This window comes from Ctenopharyngodon idella, chromosome 23, assembly GCF_019924925.1.
Source record: "Ctenopharyngodon idella isolate HZGC_01 chromosome 23, HZGC01, whole genome shotgun sequence".
NCBI lineage: Eukaryota > Metazoa > Chordata > Actinopteri > Cypriniformes > Xenocyprididae > Ctenopharyngodon > Ctenopharyngodon idella.
Window position 1 is genome coordinate 20,933,058 of NC_067242.1, and position 24,557 is coordinate 20,957,614.

Sequence of the window (24,557 nt, forward strand, 5' to 3'; positions counted from 1 at the left end):
ATAAATGTATGTAAATTGAAAAAACAAAATGATTTAAAGCTCACTGTCCGTTATGGTTTGACCTTTTGATCTCTTATACACTACCGTGCCACAGTTTGAAGTCGGTAAGATTTTTTAATATGTTTTGAAAAAAGTCTCTAATGCTCACCAAGGCTGCATTTATTTGATCAAAAATACAATAAAAAAGTAATATTGTAAAATATTAAAATCTAAAATGTTCATTTGAATATATTTTAAAATGTAATGTATTTTAAAATGTAATCGGCCGACTAAGTTTTCTCAGTGTATTCCGCACCGTCGGGTGAAGTTAGTCCTGGTCGGCTTTTTTTCGGCCAATTCGACATGTTGAATCGGCGTCGGAGCTCGTCGGTCCGTCGGGCCATCTGATCATTCTGATTGGCTGTTCAGCTACTGCCACCTGCTGGTACGGAAAAGCATTTCATCTTACGCATGCGCAGAAGGGACGTGCTACTTGGCTGTCGGGTGTCGAGCGTCGGTTTGGTGTGTTAGGGCAACTTTGGACCAAGACGCTGCCGACGTGAGCCAACCCCGCGTTCTGCTGTTTTCGTTGCCACTAGTTCGTCGGCGTCGGCTTGGTGTGTTCCGGGCTAAAGCGCTTTGAGTACCCAGAAAAGTGCTATATAAATGTAACGAATTATTATTATTGACAATGTTGTCATCTGTACAAAATACCCTTTTCTGTTTTTTTTGTACATCATTGTGTAAACGTACCCTCAGTCACATTGTGGAAGATTAAGCTACAAGGCTGTAGTTATGAACAATTCCTGATGAAACTATTACGGAGATTCGTTACTCCCTAAAAAGTAACTAATTGCATTACTTTTTACGAAAATTAATGTTACATTACTTTTGTGTTTTTTTCTCACCTGGGCAGAGCTTGCTTGTTTTTTAGTAACAAAAAAAAGTTATATTTTTGGCTAATGTAAAGGCCCTTTCACACTAAAAGTGAAATGAATAAGCCTCAGCTGAAGGAAAAGTATATTTACACCTATGCAGCTCAAACAAACCTTTCAGCTGTGCTGCTATTCTGGATTAAAGAATAGGATCCATGAGATGGCTCTTATTTATACATTTTTGCTTAGTATGGTTGAATTAGATCCTTGAAGGTCAGCAGCAAAGACATTGGTTAATAAAGTGAGGTTAAATACATAAAGTATGTAATTTAGTATATTACTACATATGTAAAACTGAGATTGCATGTCACAGTTTTTATTCATTTGGAGGAAGACAATGTTTTCATGTAAGTGAGAGGAGTAAACGCATAGTCGCATTTACTCCAGAACTACAGTAACCATCATGTTCACACCAGCTCTGCACTTCTCAACATGGGGACAGGAGAGCTGTCAGTCAACAAATGTGGGAAAAAAAAAAAAAAAAAAAAAAGCCACAACTCATGTATAAAATTTAGGAACAGATAAACATTTATTGCTCAACCGGGTCAACAAAGAACTGTTTTTTGTGGGCAGGAGTACTTTACAAGCATAAGCTTGTGTCAATCACAAGAGACCAGATACAGGTGAGCAAGAATTTCATAAAAATGCACAAAATGTAACAGATCACATACAGAAAGCAGTGAAACGCAGGGAAGTTGATACACAGAACAAAATAGTGCAGTACAGACAACCTTTTCTTGTTCACATCAGATGTGGAGCAGTGCCTTGCATACAAATTCATGGAAATCAAGAAAATTGACTAAATCAAAAAGAAAACAGGCACCTGGAAGAGCAGAGGGATCAAGGTATTAAATACTCTGGAAGGTACAGTGAAGTTATAAAAATAGATCTCGGTATAAAATGCGCTGTTTTAAAAAAAAAAAAAAAAAAAAAAAAAAAATCTTGAGACATGTCTCACTTGGCCCCAAATGGCAACCCATGGCACCAATGCATAAAAATATCCAACAGTTTGTTGCCAAAAAATAAAATATTTACAAAAACACCCAGGGCTGCGGGGCTGAAGGCGATGAATATATACACACACAACAAGCAGCCAGACTCACAGCAAAGTCATTCCTTTTGTTGACCACTGGGCGGTACTAGGCATGGATGCCATTTGAGTAGGGCTGTTTCCCTTGTTCACTGCATTGCCGCCATCACGGGCTTGCATGTAGCTAGTAGGGTTGGGGAACTCATAGTGCGTCACAGCTGGGGGCAGAGGCCAGGTTCCCGGGGGTCTCACGGTGGCCTGGGTAGGAGAGCGTGGCTGTGGGTAGCTGGGGTAGAAGGGCGTTTGTGGAGGACTCCTCTTGAACAGAGACTCTCTCACCTGAGGGTTACTGTAGTGGTCTTGGTTTGCACGAGGGGTTTCAGTCTGAAACTAAAAGTGATGGGGGTTAGAATGTGCCCTAATTTTAGTAAATTAAATTATGATGGGTCATTTGTATCATCGTGCCTTTAAGACATTATCCAAACTACTGAAATGCCTCCTTTGTAGATGATAACTTGCTCTACGTCCACACTGATCAGTTCTGCTACCAACAAGACAGAACAAGCAACAGTGTAGACAGTCGTTTCAAACCAGTATGACTTTCTGTGGAAAAAAGATTATTTTTGGAAAAAATAAATAAATAAAATAAATACATACAATGAAAGTCAATGGGGTCCTGTGTTGTTTTGGACCCCATTGACTTCCATAGCATGAATAAGCAGTTAGAACATTCTTCAAAACATCTGCTTTTGTGTTCCACATTATTTTATATTTATTTTACAGCTTATGGTGGGTAATTTGTATCATTGTGCCTTTAATACACTACTGAAATGCCTTTGTACACAATTTGCTCTACATCTACACTTGATCAGTTCTTATAACAAAACAGAACAAGCATCAGCATAGGCACTTTAACGGTCATTCCAAACCTCTATTACTTTCGTCTTTTGAAAGAAAAGATGACTGGGGAAACAAATGAAAGTTGGCTACGGTGTTGTTTTGGACCCCATTGACTAACTGCATGAACAAAAATTGTAAAACATTCAAAATATCTTGTGTTCCTCAGAAGGAAGAAACACATACAGGTTTGGAATGACATTGTCTGGCATGAAACCACACTCACCGGAGAATGAGCAACTGGTGTGTTGGGTACGCCATTAACGACATATCTCTCGGTCATCCAACTACTATCTCTTTGATGCCTCTTGAGTTTCATCCTACGGTTTTGAAACCATGTTTTCACCTTTGGAAAGAAATAAAGAGTTATTCATCATGACACTGAATGCGATCCATTAAAGCTTTAGTTCAACATTATCTTTAGGCCACTAACCTGTTTGTACGTTAATCCCGTGGCTCCAGCAAGCGTCTTCATCTCTGCAGGCGTGAGGTATCTCTGGACATTAAACCGGTGGATGAGAGCATTCATCTGCTCCTCAGAAAAGGCAGCCCGGGTTTTGCGAGGCTGGGCTGGAGGTCGGGCTGGAGATGGGGCTGGAGATGGGGTCAGATTGGGCAGAGGCAGCAAGGCATCCCCCCCCAAATTTTGACTCACTGGCTCCTCTCCTGCAGTGGAGACAGAGTTTGTGATCTGTTCTGCGCTGTCAGGACTGCCACCGTCTGTTTCATAGTCCCGATCTTTCCAGGACGGGAGATTGAGGTTGGTTAGAGCGGCCCCCTCATGACTGCTCCCTGAGCTCCAGGAATCTATACAAATGGGGGGAAAATAAACAGCATGTATTTTAACATCTGGTACTTAAAATATTTGATAAACCTTTAAAACACTTATAAATTTGCTTGCATTTCCTGTAACCATGTTTATAAAGCAGAACACAAAGGCAGTGTTATTTTGAAAAATCGATCTACCACCTATTAATTTGTTTATGGAACTTCGAGAGATAGTCTCCCAAAAATGAAAATTCTGTCATCTACTCACCTTCAAGTTGTTCCAAACCTGTAGAATCTCTTTTTCTTCTGCTGAACACTGAACACAAGAGATCATATTTTAAAGAATATGGTTGATGGACCCAATTACCTTCTATAGCATGGGGAAAAAAAAAAACAAAAAAAAAAAACTGGAAGTCAATGGGGTCCAACAACTTTTTCTGACATTCTTCAAAATATCTTTTGTGTTCAGCAGAAAAAAGAGAAATTCCTACAGGTTTGGAACAACTTGAGGGTGAGTAAATGACAGAACTTACTTTTAGGTGAGCTACCCCTTTAAGTTTTAAAAAATAAATAAATAAATAAATAATAAAATAAAAAAAAACGCATCTTAGATGAAAAACTTATAAAATGTTGCTTTTGCAAATAACTAAATTTAACTCAACATACTAAAATTGGAAAAGGTATAGAATAAAAAAAAAAAAAAAAAAAAAAAAACCAATTAAAACCTAAAATTAAAGTGAAGAGCATACTCGAATTATTAATAAATACCAAGACTAGGAATATTTTTATAAATCACAACTACAGGGCATATAACATTTGATCAAACTTGAAATAGTAGCTCTATTTTCTAGAGTGTACTCCAATAACCCTTAAATTTACAATTTCGAAAAGTTTTTTTTTCTCCCCTCTTTAAAATAGTACGTCGTTACTTCAGTAACCGTGAGTTAGGGGTTAAATTGGCTTTGCAACTTTTTAGAGGCTTGATGATCAGAGGAAGGTTACCTGGCGTATGGGCCTCTGAGTCACTGGGTGTATCGCTGCCGGCCTGCTCTACCTCTGTGGCTTTTGGATCGGGCTCAGTCTTATAGGACAGGAAGAGCCGTCCGTTCTGCGTGTGGCTCGGGTAGTTGCCGTAGCTGCTCGTACCGCCGTTCTCCGGGCTCCAGGGTGGAGACTGCTGTGCGGTTTGAGCGGAGTAATAGCTCGCGGTGACCCCACCGGAGTGACTGTACGCGGCGTCGGCCCAGCTCAGATTCGGGTGGCCGTGCTCAGACACCTGCGGGTACATGAGCCCGTATGCATACGCATGATAAGATGGGTTGAAGTTGTAACTCACTGGTATCTTCCAATCCGCCATTCCTTCGTCGGATGAACGCAGAGCAAAAAGCAAAAGTGCGGAGATGGACCTACTAACAGAACCTAACTACAAAAACCCAAAGGGTTCGACTACCCTCGAAAACAGATGCTGGTAACAGCTCTCCTCCTCATAATCACGCAAAAGACCCCTTGACATGACCTGATAAAAACGCGTGGAGACGCTGATTTATAAGGCCAGGTGAGTGGATGTGGGAGGGGTGGATCTGCGAGGAGAAGCGCGGACCAATCAGGTGCAGCTTCTGAGAGCTGGCAACCACACCCTCATTCCACATTAGCTGAGCCAGGTACTCTCATATTTACATGATATTTGCATATTTTCAGTTAGCGTTTTAGGTTTTACTTTTTAAAGTACACAATTATTTATTGAAGTTAATGACATAAAACGAAATTAAAATACATTTTTTAGTAATTTAGTAATTTTGTTATAAAACGTTATAAGAACAGAGAACTATTAATCTTAAAAAATCATCAATAAGTAAAAACTTATTTAAAAATGATTTTATTACATTAAAATAGCCTAGTGTATGAGAAATATTTCATAATTAAAATGATTACTTGTGATTATCCCATGATTTTTTTCATGTAGACATGATTATAGAAGCGTTTTCAGTATTTTAAACCTAAAAATTGGGTAGATTTTCACACATTTAATTAATGCAGATCCTTCTTATCCCTCTAATCTATTGTCTGTTTGAACATGTTCACCACAGTTACTTTCAGGGTTAAGCTTACCGATCATTTATTTAGATTAGCATGATTAATCCTATAAAACCATATAAAACCACCCTAAAAGTGCAGCAATCTAAAGCTATTTAACTTTGAAAATGTTTGTGGACTATGGAATGTAACACTAGGATTTTACTGGCTGGACTGTTTGAATGCCTTAAGCAGGTTTGCCTTTAAAAATTACCACCTGAATAGGTGTGTTTGTAGTCCACCCATGTCTGCTGCATTAGAATGGAAATATTTCTGTATGAGGTGAAAATATGAGCTAATCATGGGGTGATTGGAGAGACCACAGATCTGTTTATAGGGGAAAAGGTGTGAAAGGGTGGGGAGGTGGTGGCAGCAATGCATTTGCAATTATTTACCAATTCAGCAAATCAGACCAAATAAGTTTATTTAGAAATTGTAAACAAGTATGGCCAATGTTCCAGATGTGTATAGATGTGTTTTAGTTACTTTAATGGCACTCATTTATTTATTTCCCCTTCATTCATGCTACCCCTCTCTTCAAGTCATTATATCAGTCATTATATATATATATATATATATATATATATATATATATATATATATTGATTTGAGTTTATATCTATCTATCTATATGTCTATTTGTGGCTTTGTTTTTATATATTGATTAATTTAATGCACACTCAAGTCCTCTTCACTGATTTTATTGTTTTCAAATTCTTTCGGCTTGTTTTTTCTGTAGTGCAGTTTTTTTTCAGTGATGATAATCGTTGTTTGCCATCTGTGCATTGCGTCTCTTTCTAATGGAGATTCAAATGCAAATAGCCCATTAGCACTCCATCTTCTCTAGCAAGCATCCGCCTAAACATGATCCACTGCAAAACAAACAGAAACAGAACACGAAGAACTTTTGCTTGAATGGCACACAGACAGTTTCATATGGTTCAACCACAGTTTATCTTTATAGTTTGTGCCATAGACTGTAAAAAAGTGCACAGTGAATTTCGACCTCCCTCACCACAGCAGGCGCTGTTGTTATAGTACCGCTCAAATGTGTCTCTGAATCACATGTTTTTCAGGGCTGTGGTCCCTTTAACGTCCAACTCATGCGGCGTTTTCTCTTTCCATCCAGCGTGGTAACTTTGGGAACTCCGCACATAAGCGCTCGTGCAGTTGAATAATATTTCCCCATGACAGTTTATTTTTGTAATACTAACATAGTTTTCTAATATTCTTATGAGTGCCATCTGACCCAAATCGTGTCTGAATACTGCCAGATTGTCATTTGATTTGGTCTGGTGGTCGGTGTCGTTTATTTGGTCATTTTGAATAAATAACGGTTGAAAGTTAAACGGTCAAATGATGTCAGAAGAGCTCGAGCGCATCCTGGTGCGGCTGACAGAGCCGGACAACGCTGTTATTCAGCAGGTAGATACTTACATGAATACTGTCACCCTGCAAAACAGCCGTTATGGTATATATGATTTGTTTAATATTGATTATTTGAGTTGGTGGTCGTTTTCAGCGTGTATCTGTTATGAATAGTGTAATTTAATTGTCTTTTAATGTTCTGTCCAGCATAACTGTTATTCTTGCAGCTGTTGTATAGTCTTTCTAAGCCATTGATGATATTTAGGGAATGTAATTTTCTTTACCAGGCCACAGCTGAGTTGAAACAGGCATTTAAAGATCCAGCTATCATTCCTGCTTTGTGTGCAGTCATGACTGGATCTCAGAACCCACAGGTAGACCTGCTGTTATTCATTTCAGTATTTATGTCAAGTTTTCATAGTCCTACTCAAAGACTTGTTTTCATTCTTGCGTCAGGTCCGTCAGTCTGCTGCAGTGATGCTCAGGATGAGAGTCAGAAAACACTGGAAGAAAATCAGTCCAGACCACAGAGAAAGGTTTTGGACATATTTTTCACTTATATAATTTAATCTATTTTGGTGTAACATTTGCTAATTTGTGATTCAAATGTTTTCATCCTGCTCCCTCAGTCTGAAGGCAGTGGTGCTGCAGGCTTTACAGCAAGAAACAGAGTAAGTCTGGTGGTGCCATGGTACAATTAATGATGTAATAATGTAAACCATGATACTTTATGATAACTACTTTTACACTGTATAATGTAGTATATTGCAGTATTATCATAGTTAGCTCTAAGAAACAAAGATTACTAATAAATCATGGCATATACATTTTGTTGTAGTTCTTATGCAGATTTTAAAAATTTTTTCTTTTATGTCCATTCCTCAGACACACAGTTCGTCACTCTCTCGCTCAGTTGAGTGCCGTCCTGGTGAAACACGAGACCCCAGACCGCTGGCCTGCTCTTCTCACCCTATTAAACCAGTCTACTAAAAGCAATAACCCACAGGATAGACAGGTAACCCCATTTAACTTGTTAAAAAAAGTACTGTGCCACTGCCATGGTGCTACTGCTGTGATATCAGATCATTATCATATTCATATACCATGGTTTTTACATTGGATTATTTGAAGTACCATGTTTCAAAAACTTGGTACTTTTTAGTAAATTATTTTTATTGACTGTAAAGACTATAATAATATTTCTTAATGATTTATTTATTTATATAATTATTTTAATTGTAAATCAAATCATATTTTTTTTTTAATAAAATTGAAAAATAAATACATATACAATACCGGTCAATGGAGTTTGGAAACATTACTAGTTTTAATGTTTTTGAAAGAAGTCTCTTGTACCCATCAAGCTTGCATTTGTTTGATCAAAAATACAGAAAAAAAGTAATATTGTGAAATATTATTACAATTTAAAATAATGGTTTTCTATTTTAAAATACTTTAAAATATAATTTTCAGCATCACTACTCCAGTCTTCAGTGTCACATGATCCTTCAGAAATCATTCTAATATGCTGATTTATTATCAGAATTGGAAACAGTTGTGCTGCTTAATATTTTTTTTATAACATGTGAAAACGTTTTTTTCAGGATTCTTTGAATACATTTTTTTTTTTTTTTTTTTTTTTTACAAAAATAACTGCATTTATTTAAAATAGAAATCACTAGAATGATTTCTGAAGAATCGCGTGACACTGAAGACTGAAGTAATGGCTGATGAAAATTCAGTTTTGCATCACAAAAATAAATAATATTTTAAAGTATATTAAAATAGAAAACCATTATTTTAAATTGTAATAATATTTCACAATATTACGTTTTTTTTTTTTTTTTTTTCTGTATTTTTGATCAACTTTTGAGCACTATTCTTCTCTTCTTTTATTTTAAATATATTTATTTATTTAGCTTTTGTTTGATTGATTCTCTGTCCAATTGAGTTAGTTGGAATGGGGATATTGTGTCATGGATGGGGTTAATAATGGAAATTGTCTTTACTTTTTCACTGATGTACGATTCTTGTCACATAAAACACCCATAAAAAGATTTATAATAAATTCTTTGTTCTGTTCAGGTGGGTCTTTTATTGCTTAGCAAGGTGGTGGGATCAAACCCAGAGCCCTTTAAACCCCACTACAAGCAACTTCTCCAGCTGTTTGGGACTGTTCTTCAAGACCTGAACAATCCTACGGCTCTCTACTACTGCATTCTCACCCTTACCTCCATCACGACCTACACCGGCACAGAGGAGATGGTCTGTTCTGCTTCCTCTGACTGCTGTAATTTGCCCTGGGATAAAAGAATCAGTGTTTAATACTGCATTCACCATGTTCAAAATGTTTTTGTCTCTTACAGAACCTGATGCGATCTCTGATCCCCAAACTGCTCGTTGCTCTTAAACACCTCATTCAGGCAGACCAGGTGAGGACACTTTGATACACTCTTGCTGTGTTTGTATGGTAATGCTCCAATCATTGTTTTCATTATGTTACTCAATGATGTGCTAAACACTGTGAGAGTTGTATTGCTTGATTGATCAGTTTGCCTTTATGAGCCTTTAAGTAGCTCAATGGCTTTGACCATCCCTCATTCTTTCATTTTTGTCTCATGATTGTTTTTTATTCTTTTAAGGAGAAGGCCAGTGAGGCAATGGAAGTTTTTGATGAGCTGATGGAAAGCGAGGTGTCCATCATTGTCCCACACATTGCTGAGATTGTCCAGTTTTGCCTTGAGGTTTGTCCCACACATCTTCATAGTGATTATGTTGATTTTGAGTCATTGCATAATAAAGTTTAATTTTTTGTCTTCTAGATCAGTGCAGATGTCTCCCTTAGTGATTCTTTGCGTGTAAAAGCTCTGTCATGTATCGCTGTTCTCATTAGACTTAAAAACAAGGTAACTTTCACTTCTTGCCTTTGCTTTTCCTACTAATAATTTCCATATTAAGATGATTTAAATTATTCTATACTTCTAATAAACACTTCTCTGATTTTTTCTGTTCTCTAGGCTGTATTAAAGCATAAACTCTTACAGCCGATCCTGAAAGTAGTGTTTCCAATCTTGAGTGCAGCTCCTCCTCCTGGAGAAGAGGACCCAGAGGATGAGGAAAATGATACTGAGGGTGACAGTGAGAATCCCAAACACTTTGCTGTTCAGGTTGGTCGTTTTGCATGCTTCATCTCTCTTACTCATTCTCCCTATACCAGTGGTTTTCAACTGGTTTGGCCATGGGACCCATATTTTCCCATATTTTTTTGCTTTGTTTTAATAAATGATGTTTTTGGAATCTCAAAAAATGCAAATTTGATTTTATTACTATGACTCCTTTAAAGGGTTAGTTGACCCAAAAATGAAAATTCTGTCATTAATTACTCACCCTAATGTCGTTCCACACCCATAAGACCTTCGTTCATCTTTGGAACACAAATTAGGATATTTTTGATGAAATCCGCGGGTTTCTGAACCACACATAGGCAGCAATGTCATTGTATCTTTTGTGGTCCAGAAAGGTAGTAAAGACAACGTTAAAATAGTCCATGTGACTACACTGGTTCAACCGTAATGTTATGAAGTGAAGAGAATACTTTTTGTGCACAAAAACCAAACAAAAATAATGACTTTATTCAACAATTCCGTCTCTCCCCTGTCAGTCTCCAATGCTGTTGATGAAATTGTTAAATAAAGTCATTATTTTTGTAGTTATTTTTGTATTTCTGTAGTCACGTTGACTATTTTAACGATGTCTTTAAAACCTTTCTGGACCTCAAAAGGTGCAATGACTTTGCTGTCTATGTGTGGTTCGGAAACCCTCGGATTTCATCAAAAATACCTTAATTTGTGTTCCGAAGATGAATGAAGGTCTTACGGGTTTCGGACAACATGAGGTTGAATACTTAATGACAGAAATTTCATTTTTGGGTGAACTAACCCTTTAACATACATGTAAATTGTAAGAATATCACTAATTCTGATGAATAAACAGTATAAGGTAAGGCTGTTATATAGCAGTCCCAAACTATTTTTATTAATACACTAAAGTTAGTAAGTTGCTATGAGCCACCACAGTCATCACAAATATAGAAAATAACATAAGTGCTATTTGGAGTTAAGGTTATGGAAACTACAGTTGCCATGGTAAACACATAATACTAATATAAACTGTTAGTAAGTCATGTACACTGATCCTAATGAATATAATGAATGCTGCATGCAAATCCTTCCCAGTTGACACACAACATACCAGTTATGTAATTTGTTGGTAGTTTCATGACTTACAATTGACAGCATAACTACGACATTGCATGCTCGCAGTTTCTTTTGCTCTTTATATACAAGTACAGTATAAAGTCTGACAGCATAACTAGGTAAAGTTTGTTTTTCTGAGGTGAGAGACTTTTTATTTCGTAACGTAACATTAGAATAATGACACTGACAGCTTCTAATCTCATCTGACAGCAAATACTGAATCAGGACAACTCTCAGGCACTCTTTACATAAACTGCATCTGACAGAAAAGTCAGCAGCTTTCACATGTGTCTTCAAAATAAAAGTCTCCCATCAGTAAAGCATTTAGAATTACGTTTTTTGTTGTTGTTTGTTTTACTACACACTCCGTGACCCACGTAAAAACAGTCTTGCGACCCACCAGTTGAGAAACGCTGCCCTATTCTGTGCCTGTTTCACTCTCTCTCATGTGCTCAAATGACAAATCTAACATATGTGTTCCCCTGCAGGTCATTGACACAATGGCTCTTCACATGCCACCAGAAAAACTCTTCAACCAGCTGGTTAGTAAACAAAAACACTAATTGTAAAGACTGGCCATAGTAGGAAAAGTAGACCCAATATATTCCAGTGATTCTATTAAAGTGTATTTGTGATTTTGTATCCTGCAGTTGCCTTTCACTCAGGCTTGCTTGTCAAGTGAGAACCCGTATGAGCGTAAGGGAGGTCTCATGTGTATGGCAGTGCTGGCCGAGGGCTGTGCAGATCACATCCGCACCAAGTAGGCTATACTTTACAATTTATGTAGATTTCTACCCAAATTCATAGCACAGAATTTCCAAATGCACAAAAAAGCAGTCTGCTCAATGCTTTACCTTTGTTTATGTGTGTTAGGATGTTGTCATCCATGCTGCAAACGGTGTGTCGCAGCCTGTCGGACAATAATGAGGTGGTCCGCAGTGCAGCACTCTTTGCCCTTGGGCAGTTTTCTGAACACCTGCAGGTCAGACTGAAACGTTAAGACATTTTTTTTTCTCAATACTTTATGCCTTTTATGATTATTATTAGCTTGATTTAAGTTTAAAATATAGTTGATTTGTCTTTCATAGCCGGACGTCAGTAAATTCCATGCTGAGCTGATGCCGTTGTTGCATGGATACTTGTCGGCGGTGAATCATACCAAAATCGGACACATGACGAAGGCCTTCTATGCCCTGGAAAACTTCTTAGAGAATTTAGGTTAGAAAGCAGACACAATTAAATGTACCTTTTAGAGCTGCACGATTCTGGATAAGTTAAAAATCATGATTTTTTTGGTTTCAAACAGATATCACGATTCTCCTACAATTCTGAACAGACAACTAAACAAAATAACGTAATTTACTAGAGTATCTGACAAATGTTATTTTCTGCAGTCTATTTAAAATGTTTAATAAATCTGAATGAACTGGTTTGAATGAATGATTTAATGACTCACTCATAAATAATGTATTGTTTAATTACTGGATAAATCAGCGGTTTTTGAACAAATCTCTCGAATTAATAATTCGATGACATATGCATTTTTTTTAAGTCACTTGTCGCCACCTGGTGGCATAATGATGTAATGATACAATCATTATTTGAAGCCCCATGTTACTTTCAAAAGGTGATTAAGGGGCTGTTTACATGACACCATTTTCAACTAAAAACGGAAAACTTTTTATGGGTTTTGACTGTTCATTTATATGACAACAGCGTTTTTGTAGCCTGAAAACGTAAACTTTTGAAAATAGGTTTCAAAGTGCAATTTTTTAAAAACGCTGCTGTTGTCATCTCTATGTAAACTGCAAAAACGCGAATCTGTGAAAACGGTGATGACATGCGCATGCGTATTACATGTTTAGTCTATCCTCCTTATTTTTCAACGTGTTTTCTGTGAATGCACAAGACTTCCAAATTATTAGCCGCTATAGGGAAATAACGAGAAGAATATCGAAGTGCGATAAACTAAAAATAAGGTGGATAGGCATGTGTGTTTGGTGCGAGTGCTGTATAAGAATGCGTATGTGCGCAGGTGCGTAGTCTTTCTTTACAAAGTGACATCTCCAACTACTTGTTTGGCATACGTAATACAGCATTTTTAGTCATTTTCGTGGGTCCGTGTGAACGGGGAGAGTTTTGATAATGTTATCATCTGTACAAAGAAAAAACTTTTCCCTTTTTAGTACATCGTTGTCATGTAAAGTATCCTTAGTCTATTTTGGTCGCTTCGGTAGACATTAGTGTTTATATCCGAACTATAAACTTTTATCCCCATTCTTCTGTGATAATATGAATATTTGAAACACAGAAATAACGATATTGTGTGGTTGAAAAGACTGTTTTTGAAGCTGTTTTATACCCATACATGACAACTGCTCTCGCTGGCTCAGCGGCAGCGCCAACGCTGATTTGAATTTTCCTGTGATTTTGTCAAATTTTTAATAGACACAAGCGAATCGTTGTCATTTAGGATTGAGATTGCGTGGGTGTTTGAATCGAGATTGCGACCTTTTAACGATTAATCGTGCAGCTCTAGTACCTCTCAAGATTTTTTTTTTTGTAGATTTGTACAATTATAAATGCTTTATCAATATAATATACTTTATTTATTTGATTGATTTGATTTAATATTTATTATTATTTATTATCATTATTAATTTATCTTGTTTTTCTTTCTTTCCCTTCACCCTTTTTGCCTAACTTTCTCTCTTTGCATTCTTCTCCTGATCAGGTCAAGAAATTGAGCCCTATCTGCCCACTCTAATGGAAACCATGTTGTCAGCCCTTAACAATGCAGAAAACTTTAAACTGAAAGAGCTAGCTGTCAGTGCAATCGGAGCAATCGGTAACTTTCTCCTTCCATTAACATGGCATTTTATGCTGTTATAGTTATTCCCAGACTTATGAGATCTCTCACTTTCTCAGCTAACGCAGCCAAGGAGATGCTAGTGCCTTACTTTCCTCCAATAATTGAGAGTCTGAAGGGATTCCTGACGGACACAAGAGAGGAGATGAGGGCTCTGCAGACACAGGCACTAGGTAAAAACAATGATCCAACATCTTCCATATTTTGTAAGCATCATGCATAAGGAGGCACGCAGTTTCATCACTCCTCTTTCTCTGTATCTCTCTCATAGACACACTTTCCGTGTTGGCCCGCACAGTTGGTAAGGATGTGTTTAGTCCATTGGCAGCAGAGTGTGTGCAGTTAGGTCTGAACCTCACAGACGCAGTGGATGATCCAGATCTGCGCCGTTGCACGTATGACCTCAGGAATCCTTTATGTCTGCTCTGAAAATGTTATATAGACAGTATAAAGGGGAGGAGACAGACCATTCATAGAAAAAGTAATGGAAACATTGTAACACTCAATTTGTCAGCTGTACAAATGGAATTTCCACATTTCAGTTCTAGAATGGGCATCGCCAGTTTGTTTACTCTATTCAAGGCAAATCACCTTTATTTATATAGAGCTTTATACAATACAGATTGTTTTAAAGCAGCTTTACAGTGATAACAGGAAAATGATTAAATGATGCAAACAGAGTTCATTTCAGCTGTACAGCAGCTCTAAAAGAAAATAGTGTAATTGTTCAGCTGAAGTCAGATCAGTGTTGATTCCATTCTGTTGTATAAATCAATTATTAATTTTTATCTATAAAGCAGTTCTGTAGAAAAAGTGACATCATCGCCCAGCTCAGTTCAGTTCTCATCCAATAGTGTTCTTTCTGTTAAAAGTCTTTATCATTGAAGCATGTTTTATTAGATTGTTCTGATTTTAACTCTGTTTAACAAAGTTAAACCAAATATAGTTTGAGTTTTTAGCAAAAATAAATTGTAAAAACATGATACAGTTTTACCATAATTTTTGAAAGTAGCCACAGAAGCTGGCATTTGTTTTATGTTTATTTATTTATTTATTTTTTTAAGCATCATTTGTTTAAATTATGAGACTGTTTTTGTTAGATTTTTTTTTTTAAATTGAGGCTGTTTTAAGCTGATTGCATTCAGAATCTCTCTCTCTGCCTCTCTCTCCAGGTATAGTTTATTCTCTGCTGTATCTGATGTGAGTCCTGACTGTCTAACCCCTCATCTAACTTCCATCACCACGGTGATGCTGCTGTCACTCAGATCCACAGAGGGCGTGACGGTCAGTGTAGGACTTTTCTCTCAGAACATCTTCTGTACACCATCAAACTAACATAAGATTTATAATATTCCTATCCACTTCACAGGCTCATTTAGATGAAGACAAACAGTTTGTGCTCCTGGACGACGATGATGCTGATGATGAAGGTGAAGAGGGTGATGCCATTTTAGATGAAGAGGAAGAAACTGAGATTGATGACAGAGATGTTGCCGGGTATGTCTCTGTCTCTCTCATTCTGTCTCTTTAGTTTTCTTTTATGTAAGATCATTAATCAGGATTCCCTCCATTCTCTTAGATTCAGTGTGGAAAATGCTTACATAGATGAGAAAGAAGATGCTTGTGATGCTTTGGGTGAAATCGCCTTCAACACAGGGTAATGAGGCATATTTTACATAATGCACACAAACTCTCATGCGTTTGCCTTTAAAGGGTTAGTTCACCCAAAAATGAAAATAATGTCATTTATTACTCACCCTCATGCCGTTCCACACCCGTAAGACCTTCGTTCATCTTCAGAACACAAATTAAGGTATTTTTGTTGAAATCCGATGGCTAAGTGAGGCCTCCATAGCCAGCAATGACATTTTCTCTCTCAAGATCCATTAATGTACTAAAAACATATTTAACTGCCAAACTGCTGAAATCACGTGACTTTGGCGTGCCGAACCACTGAATCGACACGCTGATTCATAACGCTCCTAGAAGCTTCCTGACGCGGTGTTTTGAAATCGGCCATCACTATATAAGTCGTTATTTTGGTTTTTTGGCGCACCAAAAATATTCTTGTCACTTTATAATATTAATATTGAACAACTGTACTCACATGAACTGATTTAAATATGTTTTTAGTACATTAATGGATCTTGAGAGGAAATGTCATTGCTGGCTATGGAGGCCTCATTGAGCCATCGGATTTAATCAAAAATATCTTAATTTGTGTTCCGAAGATTAACGAAGGTCTTATGGGTGTGGAACGCCATGAGGGTGAGTATTAAATGACATTATTTTCATTTTTGGGTGAACTAACCCTTTAAAAACTATAGGCTTGTATTAGGTGCACATACACTACCATTCAAAATGGGCCATGTAAGATTTTATTTTTGGAACAAATTAATACTTTTGTTTAGCAAAGATGCCTTAAATTGATGAAAAATTTACATTTTTAATGTTACAAAAGGTTTTTATTAAATAAAAAAAAAAAAAACACTGTTCTCCTATTAAGGCATATTAAGCAGTTTTCAACATTGATAATAAGAAATGTTTCTTGTGCAGCAAATCAGCATATTAGAATGATTTCTGAAGGATCATGTGACACTGAAGACTGGAGTAATGATGCTGAAAATTCAGCTTTCCCATCACAGGAATAAATTACATTTTAAATTATATTAAAATAGAAACAGTTATTTTAAATTGTAAGAATATTTCACAATATTATTGTTTTACTGTATTTTTAATCAAATAAATGCAGCCTTTGGTGAGCAGAAGAGAATTTTCAAAAACATTAAAACTGACCCTGAACTTTTGAAAGGTAGTGTAATGCTCAATTTCTCTTGGCTTTGGCATTCATAACAAACTACACTTCAATAGTAGTGTATTTATAAGCAGGATATGTTGGGCTGGACTTTGTGTTATGAAGGTAGTTCTTAATATTATTCATTAATATTTTCCACCACATTTGTGGCTATTAGCCAATTTCATAAAGAAATTGTGTCAGCAGAAAAAAAGACAATTTCTTGAATTGTTAAAATGTGCAGTTAACTAAATGTTTAGTTTTGTGTACAAAACACAGTTTTTAGAATCCAGCTGATTTTCACTAATTTTTCTGTCTCTCAGAGTCGCTTTCCAGCCCTTCCTGGAGTCCAGCTTCCAGCAGGTCTATGAGCTCCGTGATGTGAGTGACTGGTGCCATGTTTGTGGTTTCACGAGTGCTTGCACGTAATGCTGATTTGTTACTGATGTTTGTGCTCTTTTGTGCATGTGCATCCATCAGTTCCCACATGAGGATGTGAGGAGAGCTGCCTTTGGTGCCATGGGCCAATTCTGCAGAGCTCAGCACAAAGTGTGGAAGGAAAACCCAACGGAGGCCAACCACCAGGGTACATTTACACCAACTGTACACAATAGGTCTGGGTGGTATGACAGCATGTGGGATAGTAGCAGTGTGTCAGCTGGTAGAAATTCTGCTGTGCTCTTTATGCCTGAGTATATCTGTGATGCTAAAACTATAGTCTACACTTCTAACTGCTCAAGTATTAATAGCTTAGTTGATTATAACAGGAGTTAGAAATGTCAATTTTTTAGGAATTTTCATAATTGTAATTCGAATTAACAATCGATTAATCAAATAATCATTAATGCCACAAAATCTTTAAGTTTCTAAATATCATGTTCTTTTAATTATAACTGAAAACTACTTTTAAAAAGTTTGGCGTCTGTAAAAATGTTTTGAAATAAAAATGCTTTTATTCACTAAGGATGCATTCAATTTAATCAGAAGTGACATTAAAGAGATTTATAATGTTACAAAATTTCTCTTTCGAATAAATGCTGTTCTTTTGAACTTTATTTCATCAAATAATCATTAGAAAATAATGCATCACTGTTTCCACAAAATATTAAGCAGCACAACTGTTTTGATAATAAAAAAAGAAATGTTTTTTGAGCAGCAAATCAGCATATTAGAATGATTTCTGAAGGATCATGTGACACTGAAGACTGGAGTAAAGGCTGCTGAAAATTCAGCTTTGCCATCACAGGAATAAATTACATTTGTATAATATATTCAAAGAGTAAACGGTGATTTTAAATTTTAATAATATTTTGCAGTACGGTCTAATTTTTGTGATTTATATTAAAAAATGTATAATAATTTTTTTATTATTTAAATAAATGTGATTTACTGATATTTTACTAAATTTTCCATGTACTGTATTTTGATAAATTTAGGTTATCTAGTAAAATTTAATTTTAATAATAAATAGTGCATAGAGAGAATACAGATCTTACCATTTCTCCATTAAATACCATTTAATCTTTTTTGAAGTATACATTGTTTGACTATCATTAGAATGAAATAATATCTTTTGGTTTCTGTCAATCAAGTGAAATAACATGAGATAATAAAATGAGATGGATTTACTAGATTATTTACAAACCTCCCACCTCTGGGACGCACATGTCTCTGATTTTTCATTTGCACTCTCCTTTATATTCACATCACTCTCTCTGCTTCCTTTCATCTGTTCTCTGTCTGTCTCATTATTGATGTCTCTCAGAAAGAATTAGGAGGAGCGCGACTTGACGAGGATTAACTTTTAACTCTGACTGCATTGATGTGAAGTGCCTCACGGCCCCTGTCAGTCAGCCATTCATTCATTCACTCCTTATCGTTTCCTTTCCACCCACTTCTTTAGTTAAATGCGCTGCAGTCAATGTGAAGAAGAAGGAACATTTAGTTTTCAATTACTCTGAATCCTTTGATCAACTCCTGCATATCTCTCTTTATATCTCTCCAGCTCTGCATAAGCTGTTGCAGGTGGTTTTGCCTTGTTTTCTGGAGGCGGTGAGACAAGACAGAGAGAGACAGGTAGTGATGGCCGTATTGGAGTCCATGAATGCTGTGATTAAATCCTGCCAGGGGGAGGCGCTGCAGGCTCCAGGGAGACTGGCCGAAATAAGCAACGCTATCAAAGACGTACTGAAGAAAAAGGTCAGGATTTAATTTTAAGACCTCTTTAAGTATCAAGCGCTGAAATAAACACATAGTGCTCACTGCAGAGCCAAATGACATCCATCTTCCCCTCTCTGGACATTATGGGTTGAGCTTGACCTAGTCCAGCTCCACCTCTGTGGATCTAATGGGTGGAGGGATAGTATTATGGGTAGTGTTAGGGTGTTGTTGGACCTTCTAGCTCCACCCATTACACCCAAATTACATCTAGAGAGGGGGAGCTGGACTTCATGCTCCACCCATGGCTCTGCAGTGAGCAGCCTCTGGAAATAATGCCATTATCTGAACAGATATAATGTGATAAAAGCTGTAAATTCTTTGTAATGTTTTCATCTGGTTTTCGAGATGAATAACGTAATTTCTAATGGAAAAAAAAAAAAACACAAAAGCCTGCACATAATCCTCAGATCTTTAAATTCTACAAAGGTCTTTATTCAGAGGCCATAAAAATACAAAAGTGCTAAGTAAAGACAAAATGTCTCATCATCAGTGTGTACTTCTAGATCAATACACACTAATAATACATAAAAGGTGTCAATTTCAGACCAATTCAAGCCTGCTTCAGACTTAAAGGGATAGTTTACCCAAAAATGAAAATTCTGTCATTAATTACTCACCCTCATCTTGTTCCAAACCCATAAGATTTTAGTTCATCTTGGGAACACAAATGAAGAAATTTATGATGAAATCTGAGAGCTTTCTGTCCCTCCATAGACAGCTACGCAACTGAAACTTTGACGCTTCAGAAAGTTCATAAAGAGATCGTAAAACTAATCCATATAAATTGAGTGGTTTAGTCCAAATTTTCTGAAGAGACTGGCCAGTGTTGCATCATTACTAAAGTTTATTATATGCATGACTTTTCAATTTTAAACATTAAACGATTTTAAAGCATTCACTAGTACTTGCACGCTCTTTTAGAGACGTTTTCTGAGAGCGCGCACACATAATGCCGCCTTTCAAACAGCTCACGAGTACCAAGCTTTTTCACGGCTGATTGCACTTAAGAGGTCAAAATGCCCATCTTGGATGAGTATTCACATAAACGCAGTTGGTTTTGTCTTAAGTGAACGTAAACAGATTTGAAAGAAAATGCATTTGTATCAGTATTTTGGATACGTTCATTAGCTCTTAAAGTGACAGCAGCATAATATACCTGCTGCAGTCTGTCATTAATGTTAATCAAAGAACAAAAGATAACAAGAAGAATTAATCTGTGTTTAATTTATACAATGAAACATTTGATTTAATCAATTTTTGTAGTATTCCTGTACCTGAATACTGTTAGACCTTCCTGAAAACCTTAAAGCACTCTTTATTTCATTTGTATTTTTATTTTGTTGTATTTATTTGTGCTTCTGCTTACACCCCCAAATCAAATTAAAAAAAAAATCCCCCCCATAAGAGTCACCTAAGGGGAGAATTCCCCGCTCCTCCCATTTTCCAAAATGAAATTCAGGCCTCATTTTCTAAATGGCATCAGCTCATTTCTGGCATCAGCTGAGAAGCTAAAATTTGATTAACCTACGAAGCAACATATCATGATATCATGATTTACAGTTTGAAAAGCTTTCTTAAAATCTATACAGCACCAACTACAACTCCTTTATTCATCTTTGATTTTATTATATTTTTCAGCATAAAACAACTTGCAGTTGCAGTATATTGAAACCAATAGAAAAAAATAAGTATACTACAATAGCTACACATATAAATATCAAAACAAAATATTTATAAATACAAAATATATTTAATATATAGAAAAAATATTAAAAAAATACACATTCCAAATATAATCCTCAAAATTATTATAGATACACACATTTACTAGACATTATTTAAGGAAAAATATTATAAAGTATGTATAAAAAACATTTAAAAGTCTCCTAAAAGTACAACCACTTTATATATAATATACTGTCCTTAGATTAACAGAATCAAAAACATGTTTAGAAGTAACATGATCAGCAGTTAACATCATTTCATAAAGTCATTTTGTGTTGAGAACCAAAAAATAATGTGTATAAGGCAGTAAAAAAACCTGTATATAATTATCCTCTGAAAATCCTTTTAAGCCAAGCAAAAGGCTTATACTGTCAGAAAAATTGGTTTCAAGTAATCAAATGCATTATAGCACTGACACAGACTGGCTTCAAACAGCAGCTTATTCTCACTTCTTTAGTGGGTTACATAAGTCTGCAGTCATAAGGGGGTGGCTGGTTATTTCTTATGCTTGTGAGCTTATTTTCTCTTTCTGTCTCACTCAGACCGTGTGTCAGGATGTAGGTGGGGATGAAGCAGACGATGACGAGCAGCAGGTGTTTAAGAGCATTTCAGTTTTTATAATTTAGTCACAGTTTACGGTCAGCAATGACACAATTAACCTAAAATGGCTGTGACAAAATGGAATAATTGAGTGTTTGTGTCTCAGGCGGAGTACGATGCCATGCTGCAGGAGTTTGCCGGTGAAGGGATTCCCGTTTTAGCCTCGGCTGTACCAGCTGAGACGTTCTACCCTCACCTTAATGACCTGCTGCCCCTCATCATGAGCAAAGCTGTGAGTCTCTTATTCTCTCATTCAGCGTTCACTGACTGAATTAAATTAATTTTTAATGTAATTTTATATCTGTAAAGGCAAAGCAGAGTTTTCAGCATCATTACTCTAGTCTTTAGTGTCATATGATCCTTCAGAAATCACTCTAATATGCTGATTTGCTGCTCAAGAAACATTTATTATTATCAATGTTAAAAACAGTTGTGCTGCTTAATTTTTTTGTGGAAACTGACATTTTTGCCGTGATTCTTTGATTAATAAAAAAGCTCAAAAGAGCAGCATTTGTTTGAAATAGAAATATCTAACATTATAAATGTCTTTGTCACTTTTAATCAATTTAATGCATCCTTGCTGTATGAAAGTGTTCATTTCTTTAAAACAGTTACTGAACTTTTAAATGGTAGTGTATATAAATCATTAATTGCCATATCTTCATTGGTAAAGTCATTTCTTAAACAAAATTAAATAGTTCATTAAATTGAATGCATCAATTTCTTGAGCATTTCTAGCATCACCCTGTTATTTTTATTTTTTATTTTTAGAAATCCTCATGCACAGAGGCAGACCGCTCCTTCTCTGTTGGTACAATTGGAGAAACCCTGCACTCATTGGCGGGTGTAGCTGGAGGCAGGGCGGTTGCTGGCCGGCTGTCCAATCGCCTGCTGCCGGTGCTTGTGGCTGGAGTGAAGGACGGTGATGCAGAGGTGCGCAACAACAGTGTGTTTGCACTGGGATCTCTCGCACAGGCCGCCGGACCCATCGTTGCCTCGTATCCTTCACAGATCCCTGTGTGCATTTGTACCTGTTTTCTGATCTCCATGGCTCTGTGAACCTTAACCCCGGTGCTTCAGTGATTACCCTATGATGCTCTCCCTCTTCTCCAACCTACTTTCCAAAGAATCTGACCTGAGAGTGATTGACAACCTGTGTGCTGCCCTGTGCAGGATGATCATGAGCCACGTGGAGGGGGTCCCACTCGAGCAGGTTACTTCTGTTTTCATTTTAGTATCTTTACTATTAAAGTGGTAGTTCACACAAACATGAAAATTCTGTCATCACTTACTCATTTCCATGTTGTTTCTTTATACCAATCAAAGTGCCCCTATTATGCTTTTTTATATATTACCTTTTATTCAATGTGTTATATAGTGGTTTGTGAATGTAAAAGGTCTACAAAAATTCAAAGATTAAAGTTCACGACAAATGGAGCTATTGTCTCCCAAAAGAACTGATTCTGAACTGCCTGAAACGAGTCATCAGTAATTCCAGTCTTACTTCCTGCACAAATCTACATAGTTTAGTATCAAGTTTGTATAATGCCCACCTATGGTCTTCATTGGCTGCCCACAAACTAGTTGTAGCCGAAGCCTGGAAGAGTTTGGTTCGTGTTGTCAACATGTCGAGAAGAGACTGCGCTGAGAAAGAAGGTTTGAATTGATACGGTAAAACCGATTTCATCATTACTGTTCGTATCACTGTGTAAACAAGTGCTGAGAAATCAAGATCTGAAGCTGAAATTCAGATATGGTAATGGGTGTTTCGCTTTTGCAGCGCACTAAGCAGTAGACCAATCACAGCAGACTGGACCATCTGACCAATCAGAGCCGAGTAGGCTCTCGGAAAGGAGGAGTTTAGAGAGACTGAATCCTTTATCAAACTGTTTCAGAGACTGTGAGAAAAGTATTGAGGCTGCAATGTATATTATGAAAAAATGAAAGTGTTGGATGCATGTAAACCTTTTGTAGATATTTTTAAAATAGCATAATAGGGGCACTTTAATTACGGGTGATACAACAAAAATATATGAGATTATAATACCTATTTTTACCCTTTTCTTACAGGTCTTTCCTGCTCTAGTGGCTTGTCTCCCTCTGAAAGAGGACATGGAGGAGAACAAGACCATCTACAGCTGCCTGACCTTCCTTTACTCACACAACCCTGTGCTGGTAAAAGCTAATTTTCACTCCCAGCATGCTCCGCTCACAGCTCTTTATTGAATTTTGTCCTATCAATGGACTGATTGTGTTTTATTTCTCACTCCAGGTTGTTAGTCAGCTCAGGCCAATAATATCTGCTGCCGCTCATCTGTTGGGCATGAAGGATGTTGATAATGGTAAGACAGTGTTTATATGATTAGAATGATTTATTTTTATGTTACTAATGACATTCAGATTTCATAATTTTTATATTCACTCATATTTGTTCTTTTTAGAAACACAAAACAGCCTGCTCATGCTGCTCAGAGCTCTAGCCCAGCAACACACTCAGGAATTTGAAAATGCGGTAATGTCGCTTCCTGATGAACAGAAAAACAAAATGACCATGGCTGTCACTCAATCATAGCACCCGCCCCTTATTCTAAGTATCGAGTCCCTCCCCTTTAAGAAGGTCTTCCACTCTTGTGAAAGCCAGCCAAATTGATAATAGGTTTTTTTATTATGTTAGAAATGAACTGATTCAGTTAGCAGAACATGCGCTCACTGGCGTACTCGGCTTTCTGTATTGCAGCAGAGACATTGAGACTTATTTTCTCTTAATTTATTGCTAAGTTCACCTATGTTTCTTGTCACTTTTATTTTGTTTTACTAAGAGGTTCTTTTTCTTTTCATTTATTATTTTTCTGCATGTCTCAATGAATCTTCTGCTTTCCCATCTATATTGAATATTCCATGAAATTCTGGCTTAATATTTGAGTGTGAAGCTTTGAATTGCCCTTGCAGTGAAAGAAATATATTTCCATGAATTGTTCACTGTTGTTTCTTTATTTCTGGCATGTGTGTTCTGGCAGTATTTCATGAATATGCTGAACTTATT

General features: G+C 36.7%; 2 protein-coding genes across 2 annotated transcripts; one reads left to right on the plus strand and one right to left on the minus strand.

The window, feature by feature from the left end:
- Positions 1-1,419: 1,419 nt before the first annotated feature.
- On the minus strand, positions 1,420-5,138 carry nanog (nanog homeobox). The gene is made up of 4 exons (XM_051881820.1): positions 4,612-5,138; positions 3,275-3,648; positions 3,068-3,187; positions 1,420-2,334 (listed from the first exon to the last, which is right to left on the minus strand). Exons 1-4 carry the CDS (start codon positions 4,964-4,966, stop codon positions 2,014-2,016), a joined length of 1,170 nt encoding a protein of 389 aa, XP_051737780.1. The 5' UTR covers positions 4,967-5,138; the 3' UTR covers positions 1,420-2,013.
- A 1,614-nt stretch (positions 5,139-6,752) lies between these two features.
- Positions 6,753-24,491, plus strand: ipo4 (importin 4). The gene is made up of 30 exons (XM_051882351.1): positions 6,753-7,107; positions 7,338-7,424; positions 7,507-7,586; positions 7,680-7,721; positions 7,936-8,065; positions 9,136-9,315; positions 9,417-9,482; positions 9,693-9,794; positions 9,873-9,956; positions 10,068-10,217; positions 11,795-11,848; positions 11,957-12,066; positions 12,180-12,288; positions 12,395-12,524; positions 14,041-14,154; positions 14,235-14,348; positions 14,447-14,570; positions 15,348-15,459; positions 15,545-15,672; positions 15,755-15,832; positions 17,293-17,350; positions 17,450-17,555; positions 18,975-19,168; positions 21,457-21,507; positions 21,621-21,746; positions 22,286-22,512; positions 22,595-22,727; positions 23,585-23,689; positions 23,787-23,856; positions 23,956-24,491. The coding sequence occupies exons 1-30, from the start codon at positions 7,039-7,041 to the stop codon at positions 24,084-24,086; spliced, it is 3,264 nt and encodes a 1,087-aa protein (XP_051738311.1). The 5' UTR covers positions 6,753-7,038; the 3' UTR covers positions 24,087-24,491.
- The last annotated feature ends 66 nt before the right edge of the window (positions 24,492-24,557 follow it).

Excerpts from the sequence above, each read along its gene's own strand:
- nanog (XM_051881820.1), bottom strand. The coding sequence starts at position 4,966 with ATGGCGGATTGGAAGATACCAGTGAGTTACAACTTCAACCCATCTTAT. Across the intron at positions 3,649-4,611 it reads CTCAGAGGCCCATACGCCAG|ATTCCTGGAGCTCAGGGAGC; the intron begins GTAACCTTCCTC and ends CCATTTGTATAG. Across the intron at positions 2,335-3,067 it reads CACCAGTTGCTCATTCTCCG|TTTCAGACTGAAACCCCTCG; the intron begins GTGAGTGTGGTT and ends CATCACTTTTAG.
- ipo4 (XM_051882351.1), top strand. The coding sequence starts at position 7,039 with ATGATGTCAGAAGAGCTCGAGCGCATCCTGGTGCGGCTGACAGAGCCG. Across the intron at positions 15,460-15,544 it reads GATCCACAGAGGGCGTGACG|GCTCATTTAGATGAAGACAA; the intron begins GTCAGTGTAGGA and ends TCCACTTCACAG. Across the intron at positions 15,833-17,292 it reads GAAATCGCCTTCAACACAGG|AGTCGCTTTCCAGCCCTTCC; the intron begins GTAATGAGGCAT and ends TCTGTCTCTCAG.